Source organism: Mirounga angustirostris, unplaced genomic scaffold (assembly GCF_029215605.1).
Source record: "Mirounga angustirostris isolate CCGP_5_RB_7025 unplaced genomic scaffold, mMirAng1.0.hap1 SCAF_5, whole genome shotgun sequence".
NCBI classification, from domain to species: Eukaryota; Metazoa; Chordata; class Mammalia; order Carnivora; family Phocidae; genus Mirounga; species Mirounga angustirostris.
In genome coordinates this window covers 83,778,388-83,801,544 of record NW_026991713.1, presented here as the reverse complement: position 1 = coordinate 83,801,544, position 23,157 = coordinate 83,778,388, and the positions used below count along the sequence as shown (strand labels likewise).

Genomic DNA, 23,157 nt, shown 5'->3' with positions numbered 1-23,157 from the left:
TGTCCACTGCAACTGTCACAAAAACTAATTCTAACCATCGTCATTTCTTGCCTATGTTATTGTAATAATCTTCTTACTGATCTATCTGTTCTACCCTTGTTCCCACTGATTACTCAGCCCAGTAGTAAAAGTGATCTTTTAAAATATAACCAAAATTGGGGAGCCTGGGTGGCTCAGTCGTTAAACATCCAACTCTTGATCTCAGCTCAGGTCTTGATCTCAGGGTCCCAAGTTCAAGCTTCACGGATAGATAGATAGATAGATAGATAGATAGATAGATAACCAAAATTCTATCAGTCCCTGCTTTAAAACCCTCCTATGGTTTCCTATTGCATGTCAATACAATCCAGACCCTCAATCCTTGTTCTTACCTTGTCTTATCTCTCCACTCTTCACCAGGCTTCAACCAAAGTGTTTCTCTGTTCCTTGAGCACACCAAATTCATTCCCACCTCAGGGTCTTTGCATCTCCTGGTTCTCTGCTTGAAATGCTTTCTTCCCCCAATCTTTGCTGAACAGGTATGTACTCTTCATTCAGGTCTCAGCCCAAATGCCAGCTCTTCAGAGGGGGCCTTTCTGGGAAATGATCACCCAGCTTCCAGTATCCCAGTCACTCTCTCATACCCCTATTTTATTTTCTTCTCAAAGGAAATTATCTCACTTTTTAAAACTTGTTTATCATCTGACTCCTACCTTAAAAAAGCTAACTGTGACAAAGAGGAGCTTGTTTGCCTTGTTCATAGCTTATCCCTGAAGTGCAGAGTAGCCAATAAGTTTAGAAACACAGGCAAATATATGGTCCATGTCATATTACATGTAATACATGACAAAATAATATTGAACATGTTTCCAGGATGTATGTAGATATTGAGTAAATATTTGGGTAATGGATGAATAAACTGGAACAGGAGTTATAAGACTCAGGTTTTAATTCTGGCTCTGCTGCTTACTAAGTTTATGACTTTATTTAAGCCACAAAATACACAGACTCAATATATTCAGTTGGAAGATAAAAATAAGGTGATATAATGTTATATTAAGTGAATCAAAAGATATAATGCATCAAAAGCACTTTTTAAACTAAAAAGTATAATACAGCTAAGAAGTATTAAAAGAATATGGTGTGGGAGTTGTTAAGCTTATTTAGCATTATTTTCATATAAAGTTTGGGGCAGACAACCTTTTAACTTTTTTTTCAATTGAACATGTGCTGTCCCTCTTGGAATAATTCTTTGATGATTCCTAATGACAAACCTTATACAACTGTTTATGAATTTTAGACTATTGAAGTTTTTGTAGAAGCAGGTGGCAATTTTTTACATAGGTTAAAAGTGGAGCTTACAATTTCTTCTAATTGCACTCATTTACAATCATCAAATCTTGGAGCTGTTACCTATTCACAGCTTCAATAATAAGAAAAAACACTTACCACTCCAGTGTGTTTCTTACAGGACTCAAAAGGAAGAGAACCTTCACCAGTTCGCCAGCTATCCTCACCAATCTCATCACTCAAGAGAAACTCATTCAGCTTTTGAACACTGCAAAAACCAACCAAACAAAAAAGGGGTTAAAAATAAAGCCACCAACAATGAAGTTCTACTAAAATAAACAAGCATTTCCCTCACTCATTATCATGTTGAGCAAGCCACCTCTGAGAGTCATTTCTCAAGACCAACTGGGAATTCAGCTCTGAGGAACAAGCATCCTAACTAAATTGCCCAAGAATGATGGACTCCCAGGACCTGGGACTTTCAGTGCTAAAACTAGAATTGTCTCAGGAAAACCAGGAACAATTTGTCACCCCTTGAATGCAGCCAGATTTTTTTGCACTTTTTTTTTTTTTTTTTTTTTTTTTTTGCAATTATGTCTTCTTGTCAAAGACAGTAGAGTTGAGAAGGAATTTGAAACAGAGTGGTTAAAAATAATAATGCCAATGAGGGAAGTATCCATTATTCTAATTTTACAAATGAGGGGAAATAAGTTATAGAGAAGCTACATAGCCTGCTTAAAAGCATTTAGCATATAACACACAACTCTGGGTCCATGACCATTCTGCTATCTTGCTTAAGCACTATACACTACACATATTTTCTGAACCTGGCAAGAAGACGGGCCTCTACAGAGTTGCTGTTCGGTGTTGACAAAGGACCAACAGCATCAGCGTCACCTGGAGCTTACCAGAGACTCTCAGGCCCCACCCAAACCCTACTAAGTCAAAATGTTCATTTTCACAAGATCCAGAAATGCTTCATAAACACATTACCGTTTGAGAAGCCTGGCTCTAGAAGAGTGGTTTGCAAACATCCTTTATTATGGTCTCCTTGGGCAGGGCACAAGACTCCTTGGCCCACCTACCCCTCCTATTCTAACTTTTTCAAACCAATTATAGAATCAAGAGCAAAAAGAAAAAACCAAGGAAACAACAACATGATTTGAAAACATCCTCCTATAAATAGAATAATATGCTAAAGGAAGTTGCAAAAGAAATGCTCCTTTTAGCATCCTAGGATGCTGAAGGTGAACAAACTAGATTGGCTCATGCAGCATCAACCACAGGGGATACATTGCCTGTGGTAGGAAACTAGAAAATAAAGATTTGAAACAAAAAATTTCTTTATATTTTTTTTCATTTGAACTTGTAGTCAAGTTAAGTGCCTCCAAAAAGGTCTACAAAGCTTTTTTTGTGTGTGCATATGTTTGTAGTGTGTGTGTGTGTGTGTGTGTGCGACAGACTAATAAAATGAAGAAAAGTAGTAACTCAGTCTCTTGCCTATTATCTTTAAGCCTGGTGGCCTCGCATGCCATAGAAACTGCTTCTTTTTATTGGAAACAGAAAGGTGAATAAATTCCGGCACTCTAATTATTAGCTTCCAAACTGCATTTACAGAGAACTAAAAAAGATAATTGTTTAAGAAGAATTTTGGTTGAATAATACTTCATATGTATACACTACATTTTATTTATTTATTTATTCATCCACTGATGGATATTTGGGTTGTTTCCACTTTTTGGCTACTGTGAATAATGCTGCTATGAGCCTGGGTGTACAAATATCTATCCAAGTTCCTGCCGCTTTGAATTTTTTTGGGAGGGGTATATCCAGAAGTGGAACAGCTACACCAAATGCTAATTCTACGTTGAATTTTTTGAGAAACCACCATACTGTTTTCAACAGCACCTGCACCAGGGTTCTGCGATTCCTGATACAATATAATAGAGTTATAACATGGATGAACCTTGAAGACATTATGCTAAGTAAATAAACCAGGCACAACCCCCCCACACACACCCCAGCAAATAGCATATGAGTCTACCTACATGAGGTATCTAGAAGAGTCAAATTCATAGAGACTGAAAGTCAGTGGTGGTTTCCAGGGGCTGGTAGGAGAGGCAATTGTTATTGATTAATGAATATAGATTCTAATTTGAGGAGATGAAGAGGTTCCAGAATGGATTGTGGTGATGGTTGCATGGTTGCACAGCAATGTGCATGTACTTAATGTGACTGAACTATACACATAAAATGGCTTAAATGGCAAATTTTATGTTATGTATGTTTTACTGCTATTTAAAAAAGAATTTTAGACTCCTCAAAAAAAAAAGAAAGAAAGAAAGAAAAGCTTCAGTTTGTGTACTTTCTTTGAGTCTTTGTCAGCAAACACTGACCATATAGACTGGAAAGCCAACATTAGAAATGCCTTATGAAATGGCCATTTATTTATCTTAAATGACAGGTATTTATTCTTTACTTTTTTAAATTTTATTTTATTATGTTATGTTAATCACCATAGATTACATCATTAGTTTTTTTTGTTTTGTTTTGTTTTTTAAGATTTTATTTATTTATTTGAGAGAGAGAGAATGAGAGAGAGAGAACACCTGAGAGGGGATAGGGTCAGAGGACGAAGCAGACTCCCTGCTGAGCAGGAAGCCCGATGCGGGACTCGATCCCGGGACTCCAGGATCATGACCTGAGCCGAAGGCAGTCGCTCAACCAACTGAGCCACCCAGGCGCCCTACATCATTAGTTTTTGATGTAGTGTTCCATGATCCATTGTTTGCGTATAACACCCAGTGCTCCAAATTGAGGTATAATTGACATATATTAGTTTCAGGTGTACAACATAATGATTCAGTATTTGTATATATTGCAACCTGATCAGCACAATAAGTCTAGCTAACACTGTTACCATACAGAGTTAGAATTGTTTTTCTTGGAATAGGAATGTCTAAGATCTACCTCAAAAGTAGTAGTGAAAGATCTTCTTTACCTTTATAGATTTTAGTGGTCATTCTGTTCTTGTATTTTGAAGAGTGGATTTTAAGGAACACAGCTTTGTCATTCTAAGGAATACCTTTTAAACAATCTCATACTATGTCTTTGCACACGAAGGGAAGTCCAGTGGTCAGGCTCTTTTGCCTTTCTAACTCTATATCTAGCTGCTCCTGGCACATATTACTCAATGAATGTTTGCTGAATAAATCAAAGAAGGAATAAACCAATGACTCAGACATTTAAATAAAGTCAGTTGATTCAGTTCTCCATTTCACTTTTCTAATACACACACAAATCTTACTGAAGCTTTTATGGAATTAATGAGCCCCATTCTTGCTAAACATCAGGAAGCAATGGTCTCTGAGCATAACTGGGGCACAGAGAGAACTTTTTTCCTCTCTATAACATCCCACTTTGGAACTCCAATTACAAGGACTATTGGAGGACCCCAAGATGAATACTTCCCTGAACCTCCTCTTCCTTTCCCTTCCCCTGCCCTCATCATTCTAGGCTGAGGGTCCCTGGCAGTGCTATTTTGTCATTTTTTGTTACTATCTCTCCCGTTACACTGTGAACTCCTTAAGAGCAAAGATTTTCATCTTCAGAATCTAGCCAATGTCAAAAATACAACATAGTAATTTCTCAAGAAATGTCTGGTGAATGAATAAATGGGTAATACAAAAAGCATTTCCAATTCATATAAGGTCCTTTCAGAAATCACTGAGGCAGAGCAATTATGGAAAATGCATGAACCCTGACCAAGGGTGAAGTAATTTCCACCATGCTGCCAGGGTTATATATTAAAAATCCAAATCTGTTTATGCAGCATTCCTCTCCTTAAAATAACAAATGGCACCCCTTTGCCTTCCGCATCCTTAGCATCATTTCCAGGCTGCTCAGGATTTTACTCTCCAGCTTCATCCCCTTCCACCTTCCACATCAGAACCTGTCACCAATTACACTCAACTATGTTTAGTCCCCTAAATGTACCAAGAGCTCTCACCTACTTACTCACCCTTTCCCCCCTGAATACATTGCTCTCTCCGCTTGAAAATGGTTTCCCTTTTTCTTCAACTGACCAAGTCCTACCTATTCTTTAAGATCTTATGAAGGAGCCACTAACTCTTTTAAATCTTCACTGATGGAACTGCTGCCTTCTCACTCAATGAACTTCAGTGACCCTCATATATGGGCCCATGGTATTCTGTGTAGAGCTCTGTAAATAACTTAACACACCATATTGTACTTAGTTTCCCCTCCTGGTCTCTCCAACTAGACTGCAGGTTCCCTGTGGATTTCATTCTACCTTTCATCTTTGCAATTCTTAATACTTTGTAATGTACCCAAAGTATTAACAAGTAAATGTAGACCCACAGAAGATACCTCTCTGAAGCACAGAATGGAGATTAATAAAATGGGAGTAAATTAGTAAAATGGAAATTGGTAAAGTATCTAAAATACTTAGGCAATGTGCCAGGCCCTGTTCATATACTATCTCATTTAATTGTTTCAATCACCATAAGCAGGAGCTATTATTGTGCTCATTTAATAAGTGAGGAAGCTGAGCTATAGAGACACAAAATGATGTGCTGGAGGTTGAACAATGAGTACTCTAAGGCCGTACGAGGATTTGACAGCAGATGTATTTGATACCAACCAATTTCCTAGCCTGCCTCCACCATCTTTTTGGTCAGTGTTTTACTAATTTCTCGTGTGTTTGGATAATTCATACCAGTCTTTAAGGTTTTAGCTACACATGTTATTTTTTCACTTTTCAAATTTCACTTTGGGTGTTTAGATAAAGCTTGAGTACCTTGGACAGGTGCTATTATGTTAATTGGGAATAAGTGACTCTGTTGCTGGCAATTATGTGCTTTTCTTGTAAGAACTATAACATCTTGTAAACAGGGACCAGAGGTTGAAGTACTCATGCTCTATGATAAATATCAATAACAATTTATTTGATCAAAGGTAACTGTCCTGGACTAGCCAAGCATACATTCCTTTGGGAGGTACATAAGGGAAAGGATAAAAAGTTATTTTCCAACAGAGCAAAGGATTGGTTTTACACATTTTACTCTTGGCATATAACATCTTTGGACATAGATATTGCATTATACATCAAATACCAGAAACCTTCACTGAAATTATTTGTATAAGAATAGAACATATCAACTTATATCTTCCTCCAGAAAAGCAAAAACACATATATTATTTCCTTACAAATAAAGCAAAGTGGAAAAATGAGGCAAGCATCTTGGAAAATCTTCTTACTCTGTATTTTAATATTTTAGATAATAGTGACTTTTCCTACTCCTCCTCATTTCGTGACTCCGTTTTTGCAAATGTAGACTGGAATACGATATCATAAAATGTCCAGAAAACTCAAACAGTGTGGAATGTAGGGTTGTAAGGAGATAACCTGAATCATATCTGCCTCTTTCTTCCCTTTTATTATGTATACCTGGGGTCCTGCCCATTGAGCACCATGAAGACCATTTTGGCTAACAAACTAAACATTTTTAAAAGAAAGTATAGAATTTTCATGTAGGAAATAATTTTACATAGCATGGAATTTTCCTACATTAGAGAAGTTTGTAAGTCTCTCTTTTTTTTTTTTAATTTTTTATTTATTTGCGAGAGAGAGAATGAGAGACAGAGAGCATGAGTGGGAGGAGGGTCAGAGGGAGAAGCAGACTCCCTGCCGAGCAGGGAGCCCGATGCGGGACTCGATCCCGGGACTCCAGGATCATGACCTGAGCCGAAGGCAGTCGCTAACCAACTGAGCCACCCAGGCACCCCAAGAAGTTTGTAAGTCTCTTACAGGCATGTGTAACGCAAGTTTGGGAGTATGTTGCACCCTCTTCTAGCCCACCAAATCTCTGAAGCAAAGAACTTATGACTTCCATGGTCCTGAAGAAGAGGTTTCAAAATCAGCTCACCAAAGTCTCCGATTATAAACAGGCTGCTCAGCTTGTTGTGGGCCAACTGGCATCAAAGACCTGCCATGGGTTCCCAGGCACAGAAGAAAATGCCAAACCCAGTCAATACTGGGAAAAAGCTCATTTGGGTTCCTAGAACCAGCACACGGTGGGGAAAAGGCCTGGCTCCTCTGTTGACCAGTCATCTCTGTAGGACCCACAAATCAACCACTGAGACTCATTTTAGAGAAGCAAGTCTTTATAAGCTGATTCTATTCAGCCTACGGCTTAGGAAATCGGGAGCTGAGCCCTGAAAACAGACTGGTCTTTATCAAACTGGCAAATGCCTTTCCCTGGAATGTAAACAAAAAAGAGTGCTATGCAGAAATATACAGTGAATATTATCCACTCTCAACTTCACCAGCTTTTATTGCAGCAGGATTGTATACTATGGAGTGGGAGGGCACGCCTAGGTTTTTTGGTGGGTTTGTTTTTTTTTCTGTTTTTTTTCTTTTTCACATAAACTCTTTAAGTCCTTTTGATGCTTGGTAACCCCCTGATTTCAGATAAGTTATTTGTTATAAGTCATCAACTAAATGTTTTTTATCCCCACTTGAGATACAAAGTCAAATTCCAATTAAAAATGAAACCATGAGAGGGACAGCTATGAAATGGAGAAAATGAAACTAAGGACCAAAATAGCAGACTTTGGCCATTCATCAATTTTATTGTTTGAAGTAGCTTCCCTTCCAGAGCACTGCCTAATTTGGAAGTGGCACTACGAAAATCAGTCCGTGTTCTGTACAACTGTTTCAAGAGGCAGAACAGTAAGAAAAGCAAAGGAGGCAGACGAGGCCAGAGAGTCTGTCCCTTAAACTCTGACAGCTCCAGAATTGGTTACCCGTGACAAAACCTACAGAACAGGGCTAAAATCATTTTGTGATACTATTATAACCAATCAGAACTTCAGTTTATAGTAAGATAATGCACATGCATCTTCCCGTTGTTTGGGACTGAGCCATTGTTAAACCAGTATAAATAATTGTCCAAAACTGAAGATTCTGGAATTTTAAATGTCAAATACTAGTTTTCTTCATAATACATAGCCATTGGGAAAACTATCTCATTTTAAAAGACCTTACAAGAAAAATTAATTAATTAATTAAAAAAAACAAAAGCCCTTACAAAAAAATATTCAACCTTGCTATCAGTGGCAACACCAGGCTTCATGTATTTAAGGCCTCTGTTTTCCAGTTTTCCTTAGTATTGTAACATCTTGACATTTCTTTCAAAGGCCAGCTGTGATAATGACTGCTTATGAAACATGCTGGGTTTTTATGAAGTTTATGAGATCTTATAAGCGAAATACTACTTGAAGACTTCTCTGTTCATAATAGAGTATCAGACACAGTAGACTGTGGCACATACAGCATTATATAATATAGTATAATAAAGTTTGGTAGCATACTTATTTATATAGCACAAGAAAAGTGGTGGGAAAATGGTCATTATCATATCACATCTACTTTTATTGTTGTGCATTGCAGGAAACTATAAGTCTGAGACAAAGTATACACTGGTTAAAAAAAACAAGAGAAGCGTATTTAAAATGAGCAAAATGTGGAAGGGTTTTGCAAAGTCTTTCCATTGGCAGAAGCCATGACCCTTACTTAAATTTTTTCCCTGTTAAATTAAAATTAAAACAGTAAATATGTGTTGATGGGAACATTGCCCATCACTATAACTGCAAAGATAAACTGAACAGCTTTACTGGAAAATATTATGGCCATTTTCATTTAAAAAATATTAAAAATGGGGGAGACTGGGTGGCTCAGTCATTAAGTGTCCGACTCTTGGTTTCAGCTCATGTCGTGATCCTGTCATGGGATCAAGCCCCACACAGGGCTCTGCACTCAGTGCAGAGTCTGTTTCAAATTCTCTCTCCTTCTCCCTCTCAAATTAATAAATAAAATCTTTAAAAAATTTTTTTAAATGTGTACAATTTTTGACCTACCACTCTTTAAAAGCAACATAGCAATATTCATTAAGAACCTTAAAAATGAATCATGGAACACTACATCAAAAACTAATGATGTAATGTATGGTGATTAACATAACATAATAAAATTTTTAAAAAAAGAGGTAATCCCAGGAGAAAAAAAAAAGAACCTTAAAAATGTGCGTACCATTCATACAACTGAACACCAAAGAAACCCCAAATAATCTAATTAAGAAATGGGCAGAAGACATGAATAGACATTTCACCAAAGAAAACCTACAGATGGCCAAACAGACACATGAAAAGATGCTCAACATCACTAATCATCAAGGAAATGTGAATCAAAACTACCATGCGATATCACCTTATACCTGTCAGAATGGCTAAGATCAAAAACACAAGAAACAACGAGTGTTGGCCAGGATGTGGAGAAAAAGGAATCTTCATACACTGTTGGTAGAAATGCAAATTGGTGCAGCCATTGTGGAAGACAGTATGGAGGTTCCTCAAAAAATTAAAAATAGAACTACCCTACAATCCAGTAATCCCACTACTGGGTATTTACCCAAAGAATGCAAAAACACTAATTCGAAAAGATATATGTGCCCCTATGTTTATTGCAGCATTATTTATAATAGCCAAATGATGGAAACAACCCAAGTATCCATCAACAGATGAATCGATAAAGAAGATAAAGATACACACACACACACACACACGAATATTACTCAGCCATAGAAAAGAATGAAATCTTGCCATCTGCAACAACATAGTTGGAGCTAGAGAGTATAATGCTAAGTGAAATAAGTCAGTCACAGAAAGAGAAATACCATATAATTTCACTCACATGTGGAAATTAAGAAACAAAACAAATGAACAAAGGGGGAAATAAGAGACAAACCAAGAAACACTCAACTCTAGAAAACAAACTGATAGTTACCTGAGGGGAGATGGGTGGGGGGGATAGATGAGATAGGTGAAAGAGGTTAAGAGTACACTTATCTTGATTAGCACTGAGTAATGTATGGAATTGTTGGATCATTGTATTTTATACCTGAAACTAATATAACACTGTATGTTAACTATAATTGAGTTAAAATAAAAACTTAATAAAAATTTTTAAATGTGGATACTGTTAGAACTAGTATCCCTACTTCCAGAAATCTGTCTTAAGAAAACAATCAGAGAAAAGTTTAAAGATATAAAAAGATGTTTATATCAATGTTATTTATGTTGGGTAGAAAGTAGAAAAGCTCTAAGTGCCCAATAAGGAGGGAATCATTAAATTAACTTACAGTACTTCAAAACTATGGACTATTGTATAACCAATAAACATCCTGATCTTAATGAGGGGAAAAAATAAAAACAAAAAGTGAAATAAGGAGTCAAAAGCTACATAAACTCAAAATTTTTATTTCAGAATAATAGTTATTTTCATTTAAAAATAATTGTAAAAGACTGAAAAGTAGCATATTCAAATTTTAACAACGGTTATCTTGGGCAGTGATTTGAATGTTCTCTTTTATACTTTTTCAAATTGACTACCACCAGCATATATTATTTCTATAATCAAGCAAAGAATTCCAGACATTCCAGGGCATACCTTATGATGGCTTTGACTGCAAATCTGACCACTGTGGAGAGCAGGAACAGCGGGGTGACCAGGATATGAAAGAGAGACAGGGAAGCAAAGGCCTCTGCAGGTTTTAGATTGTTCCCACTAGCATACGCATGGGTCACGAATGTCTGCACAAAGAGAGAAGTTCTTTAGAACAAGCTGGAGAAAATTTCACAAATGCTTACATTCAATTTTACAAACCTAACCTATTTTGCTATGCCAGTATGTCCATCCCAACTCTGAAAACAATTACTTCACCCAAATTACTCCCTAACAAAAAGACTTCTTATTGATAGTCCTTAATGGTTTACATACCATCCTAGCAGTGAACTTGTGAGAAGGGCAGAGCAGATTCTATTTACAGATTAGGAAATGGACTTCTGTCAAATTACTGAGTAGGGGCATAACTGTGAAGTGAACCCAGATTTCTTTTTTTTTTTTTTTTTTTAAATGCTGGCTTTGAAGCATTTTTAGATTTTTTTTTTTTTTTTTGAGAGAGAGAGAGACTGAGAGAGAGAGCACATGAGAGGGAGGAGGGTCAGAGGGAGAAGCAGACCCCCCCGCTGAGCAGGGAGCCCGATGCGGGACTCGATCCCGGGACTCCAGGATCATGACCTGAGCCGAAGGCAGTCGCTCAACCAACTGAGCCACCCAGGCGCCCCTGAACCCAGAGTTCTTAACAACCAATCAGGTTCTTTCCAACCAATACTAAATTTTCTAAGAGAAAAAGATGTTCCATTGTTTTAGGGTCCCTATTGTGGATCTTTACTAAATTTGCCAACATTAGTGTTCGATGCAGACTTATTTATGATTCTAAATGCAATCCTAGTTTGTCATTTTAGTTTGAAATGTAATGTACTTTTCTGGTTGTTGATCTAACACTATATTGATGTAAGAACGTCTGAGAACCAGGTCATGAAGATTACAACAGTTAGTTCTCAACTACTACTCATTTTGCTCCCCAGGGCACACTTGGCAATGTCTGAGGAGTGCAAGCGACATCTAATAGGTAGAAGCCAGGGAGGCTGCTTCACATCCTCATGCAGAGAAAAGGCCCTACCAACACAGAATTATCTGGGCCAAAAAGTCTATAGTGTCACCGTGAAGAAACCCTGGATTAGGACTATTAAAATAGGGACTGCAAGAGAAAACTGGCAGAAGTGAAGTAATATATATTACCACCCACACATTCTTGCTCATAAATCATTTCTAAACACTGACTTAGTTCCATTTCTAAAAGCAAGAGAAAGTTTCTTACAGCAAGAACAGCTGCTATGGGAATTGCTGCGTTCATGAAGACTGTGGAAAGAAATCAAATACATTAGGTTCATTGAACTGTGAAACATTTTCAGTAACTTTAATTAATCATCTATTATTACTTTAACTTCCCTTAAAGACAGAGAGGACCGAGTGCATTAAATAACATTTTATCCGGAGTCCACAAACATTGCTCTGTTGGTATTTCCTTGTTTAAAGTCGTATGAGTTCCCCCATATTAGTCTGAATCCAAAAATATTTTTTTAAACAGGGTTTTTTTTTTAAGATTTTAGTTATTTAGAGTGAGAGAGCATGAGAGAGAGAGAGAGAGTGAGCATGAGCGGTGTGAGAAGTAGAGGGAGAAGCAGACTCCCTGCTGAGCAGGGAGCCCAATGCGGGGCTCAATCCCAGGACTCTGGGATCATGACCTGAGCCGAAGGCAGACGCTCAATCGACTGAGCCACCCAGGAGCCCCAGAAAATACTATTTCTTATGGAAAAATTATTTTTTATGAACTGTTATAAACTGCAAAATTCAGATGAAATATTCCTTTAATGATACAAATAATTAGAATCCAACCAAATGTGCCTTCTTGAGAGTATTTATTTCCAGTCTATATTTCACTTGGTCCACCAAGCTAACTTAAATATATGAAAACTGAGTTATTATGCAGCATAAAAACAAGAATTTGACATCACTTCAAGTTCTCCTTCCAAAAGTGATATTTATTTTCAGTTATAGGCCTTTTGCTTAACAAAATAACTCCATTTCTTAAACCCTCTGCTTGTTTGAACATCTCTTCAGGAACATATTGCACTCACATTTGGTGAGCATGATATGTACAAATGAAACAAGGAAAACTCATTTTTTAAGCTAAAATGCTAGCATTTGGAGGTCATAGTAAAATTAAAAAGCCAAGTTGATGATTTGTAGTTATATTTTTCATAAACTATAGAATTCTAGGGACTGAGGAGTAAAAGAGTAAGTGAATTGGTAACAGAGTGAAAGCTAGAACCTGCTTTTTTTGACATGCAGGAGTGAATCAAATTCAGTCCTCATGACCACTGTACACAAAATCATATTGTGCTTTTGCAGGTCCAGATGTGGCTTGGTTATCAAATCCGAATTCTTGTACAAGACTGAGAATCCAAACACTGCCCTGAGGTTCATAACAGCACAGATGAGGAGCTACGTTTTTGCCTCCATCTTCTTTCTCTGGCTATTGTCACCCTGTTCTTTAAGTGTTTTTCTTTCTTTTCCCCTCATCATTGTTAATCATTCATTTCATAGTACACTCCTTTGAATAGGTAATATCCCCTTGATGAGGAAGACCAAGAATAACTGCTATTTGATTGAAAACCATTTATACAGCAATCTGCACCAGGTACATGTAGTAGGTACTTTTCCTATCCCATTACAAAGATGAGAACGAGAAGCTTCAGGTCACACAGCTGGGATTCAAACCAATGCAGTCAGGCCTCTCAGACTGCTCGCCACCACCTTGCTCTGCATTAGCATGTCACAAGCATTGAGGTATGATAAGAGTGCTTTACATACATTCTCATATTTAATGACCATAACTACCCTATACAATAATGAGGAAGTAGCTTAAGAAGGATAACATGCAAGATTCCAAACTAGGAAGTGATAGAGCTTGGATTTAAATCCAGATCTTTCTGGTCTCAAACTGTATGTTCTTGGGGTGCCTGGGTGGCTCAGTCGGTTAAACGTCTGCCTTCGGCTCAGGTCATGATCCCGGGGTCCTGGGATCGAGCCCCACATCAGGCTTCCTGCTCAGTGGGGAGTCTGCTTCTCTTTCCCTCTGCCCCTCCCCCTGCTTGTGCTCTCTCTCAAATAAATAAATAAATAATTTTTTTAAAAGCTATATGTTCTTTTCACTTCTCCATATAAGACTCTATCAAAGTGAAGAGAAAAAAACACAGTACTGTCTTTTTGCCTTTTACCAATGGATTAAATCCATAAATAGCACAAGACCATTTAGCAACAGAAACTAGGAAATTAATAGAATTTCTCTTCCCCCCAGATATTATCTCAACTGGCAAGAACACTGATTCATAAAAGCAGAGATGAATCTTCAGTTCTACTAGTAAGTGTCCTGTTTAACTTTGCTTTTCAATATTTTCAGATACCACTGATTGAGCACTTTTATGTTTCAGGTACTTTTCTAAACACTTTACACACATTATCTTATTTAATTCCCGAAGACACTCTTAATACTTCCCAGCTTCCTGATGAGAAAACTGAAACTCCTCCAAATACTAACTAAGGCTGTAGAGCTGACAAGGTGCTGAGACAGGATATCATTTCAGGTCAGCTTACCCTCTAAGACTCAGTAGTAACCACTCTGTTATACAGCCGACTTTTTCCTTTCATTATTTTTTATTTTCTTGTGATGCTCTACAAATACTATTTATAAAATATATATATATTAATATATTATAATATTTTAAATATATATATATTTTTAAAGTAGGTTCCATGCCCAGCATGGAGTCCAATGCAATGCTTGAACTCATGACCCTGAAATTAAAACCTGAGCTGAGATCAAGGGTCAGACACCTAACCGACTAAACCACCCAGGCGCCCTTATTTATAAAATATTTTTAACAGTTACTGAACAGTGTCACATTCACTGCCTCATTTTATTCTCACAATATACCTGTGATAATAATTTATTATTATTACACTAATTTTTAAATGAGGAAACTGACGAATGGAGGTTAGAGGGCACGAAACCATTTACCAGGTGCTTTATATGAAATAATGAGTCCGAAGCACTTGGCATCGTGCCTGGAATAGAATCAACAATCCAATCAACATTTGTATCATTCATTATTTTAATCTTTACTACAGTCCTACAGGGTAGACATTATTATCACCTCATGTTACAAATGAAGAAATTGGGGCTTGGAGGATACAAGTAACTTGGTCAAGGCCACACTGCCAAAAAGGGGCAGAGCTGGGATTTATAGACAGCACTATGCAACTCCCATAGTTCAAGCTCTTAATCACTAAGAACACTGTACATAACCATATCATAAATCTTACAAGTGGTCCAACTGGGAATTTTACACCATTGACTCAAGAATTCCTGCTGCCTATCATAAACACATGACTCTGTATTTTTACCTTCATGATTTCTCGTTTTTCTCCCTTATTATGGCCTCCTCTGTCCTCTCCTCTTTTGTATCTGACTTTCAAAAACCAACCCAAATTTCATGTCTGTAGACAGACAAACTGGATTAACAACACACCTCTGCCATTTAGTAGGTGGATGATTTAAGGGAAGTTCAAGTTACTTAAGCTCTCTCTCCACCTCAATCTTTTAATATCTAAAATGGAATTAATAGTAGAATCTAAATCACTGAGATGTTGGGAGGATTAAACGGGATGATATGTGTAAAGCCACTTATGGCAATAATTGGCTGAGTATCTCAATATATTTTTATTGTCATTATTTCTGGCAGCATCCATCCTTCTCATGAGTATTTCAGTCCACTGCAGAGAGAAATATACATTCCTCTGTCAGGGTCACCAGATTATAGTACTATTACATAAACAAGTGGATATCAATCATTCCATCTTCTAGCATTTTGACACCATATTAGCAGTGGTGCAGAACTGGAAGATAAATCTCCTTCCCATTTCATTTCTAATGCATCAGGCATCAGGGCTAGAATAAATGAGCTATACAAACCAAATATTTTCTCTAAATCTATTTAACAAACAAGTAATTATAATCTCTAAGAACTAAAGTAGTTTAGAATTCAAGAGGAAACAATATATTAACCTCCAGAATTTTAATTTGTTCAGTCTTGGGAACAATAGAGATAAGCAAAACTGACACACGAACCAAATCAAATGTTAGTGGGAGTGGAGTGGCTAAGTCTCTAAGAATTGTACTAACATAAACTTAATTATTCTTGAGAGTACTCAGTGTCACTCTGAGGGAAAAACAACAATTTTTTTAACAGTTGCTTTATAAAAATTAGAATTGAGGATATAAGTGCTCCATATTTAAAAGTTCTTGAAAATGTATTGGAAAAGAGGGTTTTATGTGAATGAAACTTGACTTCTTTCACTCAGAAGTGTTGACATTTCTTCTTCTCAATTTTCAAAAATTTCATTTTAAGTATTGTCTTCAAGAAAATATAATATCATAAGCTCCCAGAGAGACAGGTAGACAACTACAGATAACTTCTGAGGATCTTTGGGGATAAGAAGGTCAATAATACTATAGTCAGATCAACTTAAGTAAACAAATTTTTACCGAAAACCCACTATTCATCCCAGTGGTAATTGATGTGATGGTTTCAATTACAGGTACTATGCTCATCACCATCCCCATTTTACAGATGAAGAAACCAAGGATTTCAGATGCAAAGTAACATGACAAAAGCACACATCTTAAAAGGAAACAAATTTATGTCTACCTGACTCTAAGCCTACACTAACCCTGCTCTTTAATTTAAATTTAAATAGGCTCATGTGGCTAATGGCTATTGGGCAGCACATATGTAGAAAATGAATGGGCTTCCTCAGATGAGTAGAATGTTTCAGGGATCACAACCTAAAGTGAATAGGCCACATGTTTTTTTGGTGGTCCTTAGAGCAATGGCAACTTACTGGAGAGTGATGTATAAAGTGCAAAGGTTTTGAGACTGGATAGTTCTTTCATTCTTGTTTCTTCTACACTTTTGCAAAAGATGTGCTCCCAGGCATATAACTTCAGAAGTTTGATGCCTTTCAATATTTCATTTGTTTTCTTCAGTCTCTCAGTAGAATAATCCTATAAAACAAAAATAAAAAAACAATGCACGCTGCATCCAAGTGAATCAAAGAGGCAGGACTATATATATAACAGACAGGGATGGGCCAGACCTTGATTTCTGCCTGGCCCTGCCACTGATTGTGGCTTTGAGAACCCTTGGGGGTGGGGGGCACGGGGGGAGGGGGGAAGAAGGCAAACTCTCTGTGTTTCCACCTCCAACTCTAAAATGAAGAGTTGAATGAAATGGCCTCAAATATCTTTCCACCTAAAAACTCTCATGATTCTGTTGCTTTAGGTTAAATAAAAGCAGTTTCTTAAAGTTTCACAATTTCCTTAAATAATGTCTGCAGATAGTGTGTATAGACATTTAGGGAAATGATACAGAGATTTCCAGTGGCTCCTCCTAACATCTAACTCATTCTCTCCTCAGCACTATCACTCGTAATTAGAAGAGAAAACAATGACTGTAAGAAAAGTCAGTTTGCCTCTTATTTGGGAATGTGAGGGTTGTTATATGTTCACATTGCGTGTGTTCATATTGTGTCTTCATAATACACTTACTGAAACCAAGGCTATTACCTTTAACTTCAAGAGATTTCTATATACTTCTTCATACGCTCTTGTTTAAGGCCTAACTTAGATTTACTCATTACTAAGAATTTGGATTAACTGTAAAAAGATTTTTACAAAAGCCACAATTTACTCAACTGCTACAAATTCCACCACCACCAAGTATTAGAATATCAGTAAGGTACATTATGACCTATGAACTATAAAAAGGAGCAGGGCAAGTGGCCAAAAGGCAGAGAGGAGGAAGCAAAAGTAGCAAATGGCTTGCGTTTTATTCATCTTCTGGTCTCTACAGGGTCTTAGATGCCTATCAAATGATTGTTGCATGAGTAAATGAATACAGTATGGCAAGCTCAATGAAAGACATGTTTGAGGATAGTCATGTCTCCACTTTGTAGAGTGGAGTACTCTGTATTCCTCTCTGTATTCACGTCCTGAAGTAAAGAGGGGTAGATGGCTCAGACAAAAAATAATGAGTAGCCTCACCTGGAGCAGCAGAAAAACAAGTGATGGAAACCACCTGCATGACAGGCAACTTGCTTGTCACAGCAGAAACCGACTTGGGGAACAATTTCATCAGTGGCAGCATTCCTACATTTTATGCCTAATTTACAGACATCCTTGCTCATATTTAATCAAACTTTATTTCTAAACATGAGGTCAACAATTTTATTATTTGCAAATATTTCTTTAAAAGAAGCCAATTCTTGGGCACCTGGGTGGCTCAGTTGGTTAAGCGACTGCCTTCGGCTCAGGTCATGATCCTGGAGTCCCTGGATCGAGTCCCGCATCGGGCTCCTTGCTCGGCGGGGAGTCTGCTTCTCCCTCTGACCCTCCTCCCTCTCATGCTCTCTGTATCTCATTCTCTCTGTCTCAAATAAATAAATAAAATCTTCAAAAAAAATAAAAAAAATAAAAGAAGCCAATTCTTGGGACACCTGGGTGGCTCAGTCGGTTAAGCGACTGCCTTCGGCCTGGGTCATGATCCCAGGGCCCTGGGATCGAGTCCCACATCGGGCTCCTTGCTCAGCAGGGAGCCACCTTCTCCCTCTCTCTCCCTCTCCTTGTGTTCTCTCTGTCACATAAATAAAATCTTTAAAATAAATAAATAAAGAAGCCAATTTTCACTCAAAAAAATGATTTCATGGTACGCTGAAGCCAGAAAGGTTAATAATTGGGCTTTTTCTTGCTTGCCAAGTTGACCACGAACATATTCAGCCAGAAGAGCTACCACTAAAATACTTGAGTATAACTCCATAGATCATCACATGGTTTGATTCAATTTGAGGGAAATTTAACTTCAGAAGCAACAAACCTGATGCTTTCTTTGTTCTTTGATCCATGTGTCCCATGTCAATAATTAACATCCAATGGGCTCAAATACACTTAGGTATATTCTCTAGACAAGTGATCTAGAAAAAGATCCAACGCCTCATCACCTCATGGCACTTAAAAACATCAGGAATTGTACCTCCGGTATTTTGAGTCTAAGATCATCAAATCATATGTTTCAAATCCACTTTTAAATAGTGGTTTTTTTTGCAACACAGAAAATACACATTTGCTGCCTAAGATTTGAAATGAAATATGATAATTTCCAAATTATTCTGAGTGGTATGTATTCATTTCCCATTATTTTAAAAATAAAACAGCTTACTAGATTTTTCCTAATCAAGTTTCCAAAAGATGTGAACTTACCAGAGTGCTTTTCTGAGCCTCTGCCAACTTTGTAGCGATGAAGTACTGAATTGGCGCAAGGAGTACAATGACGGCTGCACCAACCAATGCGCTTGATCCAAGTAAATTATAGAGCAGAATCACTCCCATTATGATCTAGAAAGGAAAACATACGGAAAAGGGAAAATGAACAGGGGTGTGGGGACCACTCAATGAGAGGAAATATATTTTGGTGGAAATGTACTACTTCTTCATTAGTAACTGATTAATAAATACATTTATTTGGAAGTCAACTCAATGAAGAACAGTTGGGTTTTCCTATGTTTTACTTGGGGAAAGCTAAGTAGTAGGAATTTATTTTTAGTCTGATGATCTGTACAACAGGTGTCAAACCAATTTACTGCATGAGGCTACAGACTGGTCCCCCGAAGCTTCTGACCTTCTAAGACAGTCTTCACATTTTTAAAAGGACATGAAATTTTTCTTGAAAATGTTATCGCCCACTGTAACTGACATTCTGTATTGTCATGGAATTCTACTAGCTTTTCCAGTCAGGAAGGATGGAAAGCAGGAGGCAGCACCATAATGTAAGTGAGTGCTGGATGGTTGTTTGCAGGCTAAAGGAATAATCTGAGCTCCTCACATCCTCAATGACCCCAAAAGTCACTTGACAACAAGAAGGCTTAGCTTAACTAAAACTGTGAGGAAGCTAAAGTTGGTGGTCCTCCATCACACCTCACTTCCCTTTTAATATTTATTTCCCCAAACCCAGGGCTGAGCCACATAAGCCAACCCTCTCTGGTTTGTCACTTTCTTCTTCTTCCTTTAAAAACTTAGGATTTGACCCCGCAATCTCTCTCCCTACTTTTTTTCCTCCAGTAGCTCAGTTTATCATGGCTAAAAATGTCAGCTAATGAACTATATCCATGTAGTTAAAGCATTTAATCTTTGTGTGTTTGCCAATGATAACAGCTTAACAGTGGCCTTCTGGAGGCAAGTGCACATATTTACTGCCTAGCCAATTAGGCTTTTGAGGGATTCCAATCAAAATGAAAGTTTCCTTAACATCACTCATGATGCAGTCATTCAGAGGCAGCCTGGGATTTTTGGTACATTTTAAATTATATCACGTAGGCAGCCACCTACTTGACCTGTATATAAGTACATATTGGTAAAATGAGACCAAGCATATTTTAAATCTTTCCTTGTGCCATGCACTGTGCATGATATACACTTTTATTTGACTTGGATTTCCATTTAAAACTAAAAAGGCAAACACATTTTAAAACTACCATATATTCTGTATTATTGTATGCATTTTAATAAACGTGGCACACAGGGACAAAAGTGACAGACTGGATTGAATAAGATCTACAGTTTAAGCTCTGTCTATAGGATGCAAACTCGAGGTAACCAAAAAATATTCAACATCACACAGAAGAAAGAACTGAAAATGTTTCTTTTGCTATTTTTACCCAATTAGGGGGGAAAAAACTGCATCTTTGCTAAAATGCTATTCTCCATTAAAAAAAAAAATAGCTAAATTTCCATCCAGCTTGTTAGTGTTCCTACCACCTAATAAAGTTTGACATTTTATAATACATCAGCTATTGAAACTATGGGATGGAATACAGCAATTGTTCTACTTTAGAAATGCTATAAGAGAGTCTGTTAAAATGAAAGGGGTCAAGCCTTGGCTCTGTGACTTGACTGAATTTGGTCAATAACAGTAACAACTAACAAATACTGGATGCCCATGAAATGCTAAGCATTATGCTGAATGTGTTACACATACTAACTTACTTAGTCTTGACAATTCCAACAGTTCTACGAGGCAGATACTATTATCATTCCCATTTTAAAGTTGAGGAAACGAATGTTTTGAGGATTTAAACACTCGTGCAAACAGGGTAGAGCAGATATTTGAACCTAAGCAGAATTCCAAACCCCACTTTCTTAACCTATGTCAGAGCATTTCTGAGACTCTGCTTTCTTCTATATAAAAACAGTATAATATCAGCATATTCAAAAAGTTTGCCCTTTACTGAGCTAAATACCTTATACTCCTCTTGTTTTGTTTCCTCTGCAAATGAGAATATTACTTATATTGATCTACCTGAACGGGCATTGCCCATAGATTGGGACACAGGAACAAGAACCACATGAGTTGATTGGTTTCAATGGCAACCAAGTTATTGATCTGTCCCAGGGTCATCTCACCCATGGATAAATTAGATGTAGATAGCCTAAGGATTTTATTGTATATCATGGCCTGCAAAAAATAAAAACAAAAAAAGTACTTGAAGCTCTACACTTAATCAACACTGTTTATTCACTTTTATTGAAAAGATAACATTTTAAATTTTCCTCGAGAAAAAGGGGGGGAAAAACCTAGAATGCCATCTTCTTAAGTCAACCACTATCTTCATTTTAGCATACTTTCAGTCCTCAATTACATACAAACTTATTTTCTTGTGATATAATCAAAATGCATATTCAATTTCAAACATAAGCTCTAGAACAAACTGAAACAGAGATAAATAAAAGAAAGTTTTCTTTCTTTCTTTTTTTTTTTTCAGTAGGCTCCACACCCAGCGTGGAGCCCATCCCAGGGCTTGAACTCACGACCCTGAGATCAAGACCTCAGCTGAGGTTAAAGAGTCAGATGCTTAATTGACTGAGCCACTCTGGTGCCCCAAAAGTTTTCTTACTATTACAAAAGGTTTTAAAAATTCAGTGGGTTTACTAATTAGCTGTTTTTTTAATTAAACAGCTTCTAGAAGTGTTGGAGTTGTAGTATCAAAGTAAAAACAGAATAGGGGCGCCTGGGTGGCTCAGTCGTTGAGCGTCTGCCTTCAGCTCAGGTCATGATCCCAGGGTCCTGGAATCGGGCCCCATATCGGGCTCCCTGCTCAGCGGGAGGCCTGCTTCTCCCTCGCCCACTCCCCCTGCTTGTGTTCCCTCTCTCGCTGTGTATCTCTCTGTCAACTAAATAAATAAAATCTTTAAAAAAAAAAAAAACAGAATGAAAAATAAAATTGACTCCACTACCCTTCTATCATCGGATGGTATATAGGCATTTTCAAAAAACAAAGATCATTCTAAGCTTGTACATACCAGCAGAGCTCCACGGAGGTTAATGCCAGTCTCTATGGTTACATAGTAGGAAGCTTGCAAAAATGTCCTTTGCAGGATAAGGGCCAAGAAAAGAAGAACTGCTAGTACATAAGCATTTTCAAGAAATTCCTTTGATGAAAGGGTTTCTGAAATCTTGCCCCAAAAGAAAAGGACATAAATTAAAGCTGGTCTTTTCATATGGCAGTGTATAGTTCACATCTATTAAATGATACATGATTTTTAAATATAAAAACTCAGTGTCTTTATAACAGCAGTGAAATGAGCCACAACAAGGCAATTTTGGCCTTTCCTCATCATGTCCACAGATACAGATTCAAACTAGTTCAATGCATAAAATCCCAAATTGATCATTAAGATTGCTGGAAATGCCTGATTGTAGAAAAAAGGTACATTTTAATTTTTTAAAAAATTGAGTATATCTTCCGCAAAGATATATTATTCCATCCTGAGAAGCAGTAACTGAAGATCAAAGTTAATTTAGACTGTAATTCAGAAGTAAAAACCACAATACTGATAGTTGGTCAGCAAGACCACTGAAACAGAAATATAATTTCTATATCTTTGCTAATTTAAAATAATTCCATATAGTTGACTTAATCTAATTTTCATTTATCTTAATTTATATTAACAAAATAAATTATAAATTATAAACTATGTAATGTGGCTATTGACGTTGACACTTCCAGTGACAAAACACAACTTATGAAATTGAGTAGGAATATGACTGAAGTCATCAGAAGGACATACAAAACTGATTGCTTTTTGTTTATAACAATAGTATGTGATAACTTGTTGGTTAGAAGTGAGGGAAAGGTAACACTCAAATAACTAAATCATAGTCAATCTGGGAAATCTTCATTTTTTATGGTTTAAATCCATCAAATTCTATTTCTGGTCCCTTCCTCTTCTT

At 37.1% G+C, this 23,157-nt stretch overlaps 1 protein-coding gene across 11 annotated transcripts in view; it reads right to left on the bottom strand.

Annotated features, from left to right (window-relative positions):
• ABCC9 (ATP binding cassette subfamily C member 9) overlaps nucleotides 1-23,157 on the bottom strand; it is a 154,938-nt gene that overhangs the window by 87,475 nt on the left and 44,306 nt on the right. For all 11 annotated transcript variants that reach the window (XM_045873770.3, XM_045873768.3, XM_045873767.3 and 8 more), the window contains 7 exons: nucleotides 22,227-22,379; nucleotides 21,226-21,381; nucleotides 19,131-19,265; nucleotides 16,718-16,880; nucleotides 12,072-12,112; nucleotides 10,799-10,941; nucleotides 1,429-1,537 (listed from right to left, as the gene is read on the bottom strand). In XM_045873770.3, the coding sequence (XP_045729726.1) occupies nucleotides 1,429-1,537; nucleotides 10,799-10,941; nucleotides 12,072-12,112; nucleotides 16,718-16,880; nucleotides 19,131-19,265; nucleotides 21,226-21,381; nucleotides 22,227-22,379 (900 nt within the window). The remainder of the gene's footprint in view (nucleotides 1-1,428; nucleotides 1,538-10,798; nucleotides 10,942-12,071; nucleotides 12,113-16,717; nucleotides 16,881-19,130; nucleotides 19,266-21,225; nucleotides 21,382-22,226; nucleotides 22,380-23,157) is intronic.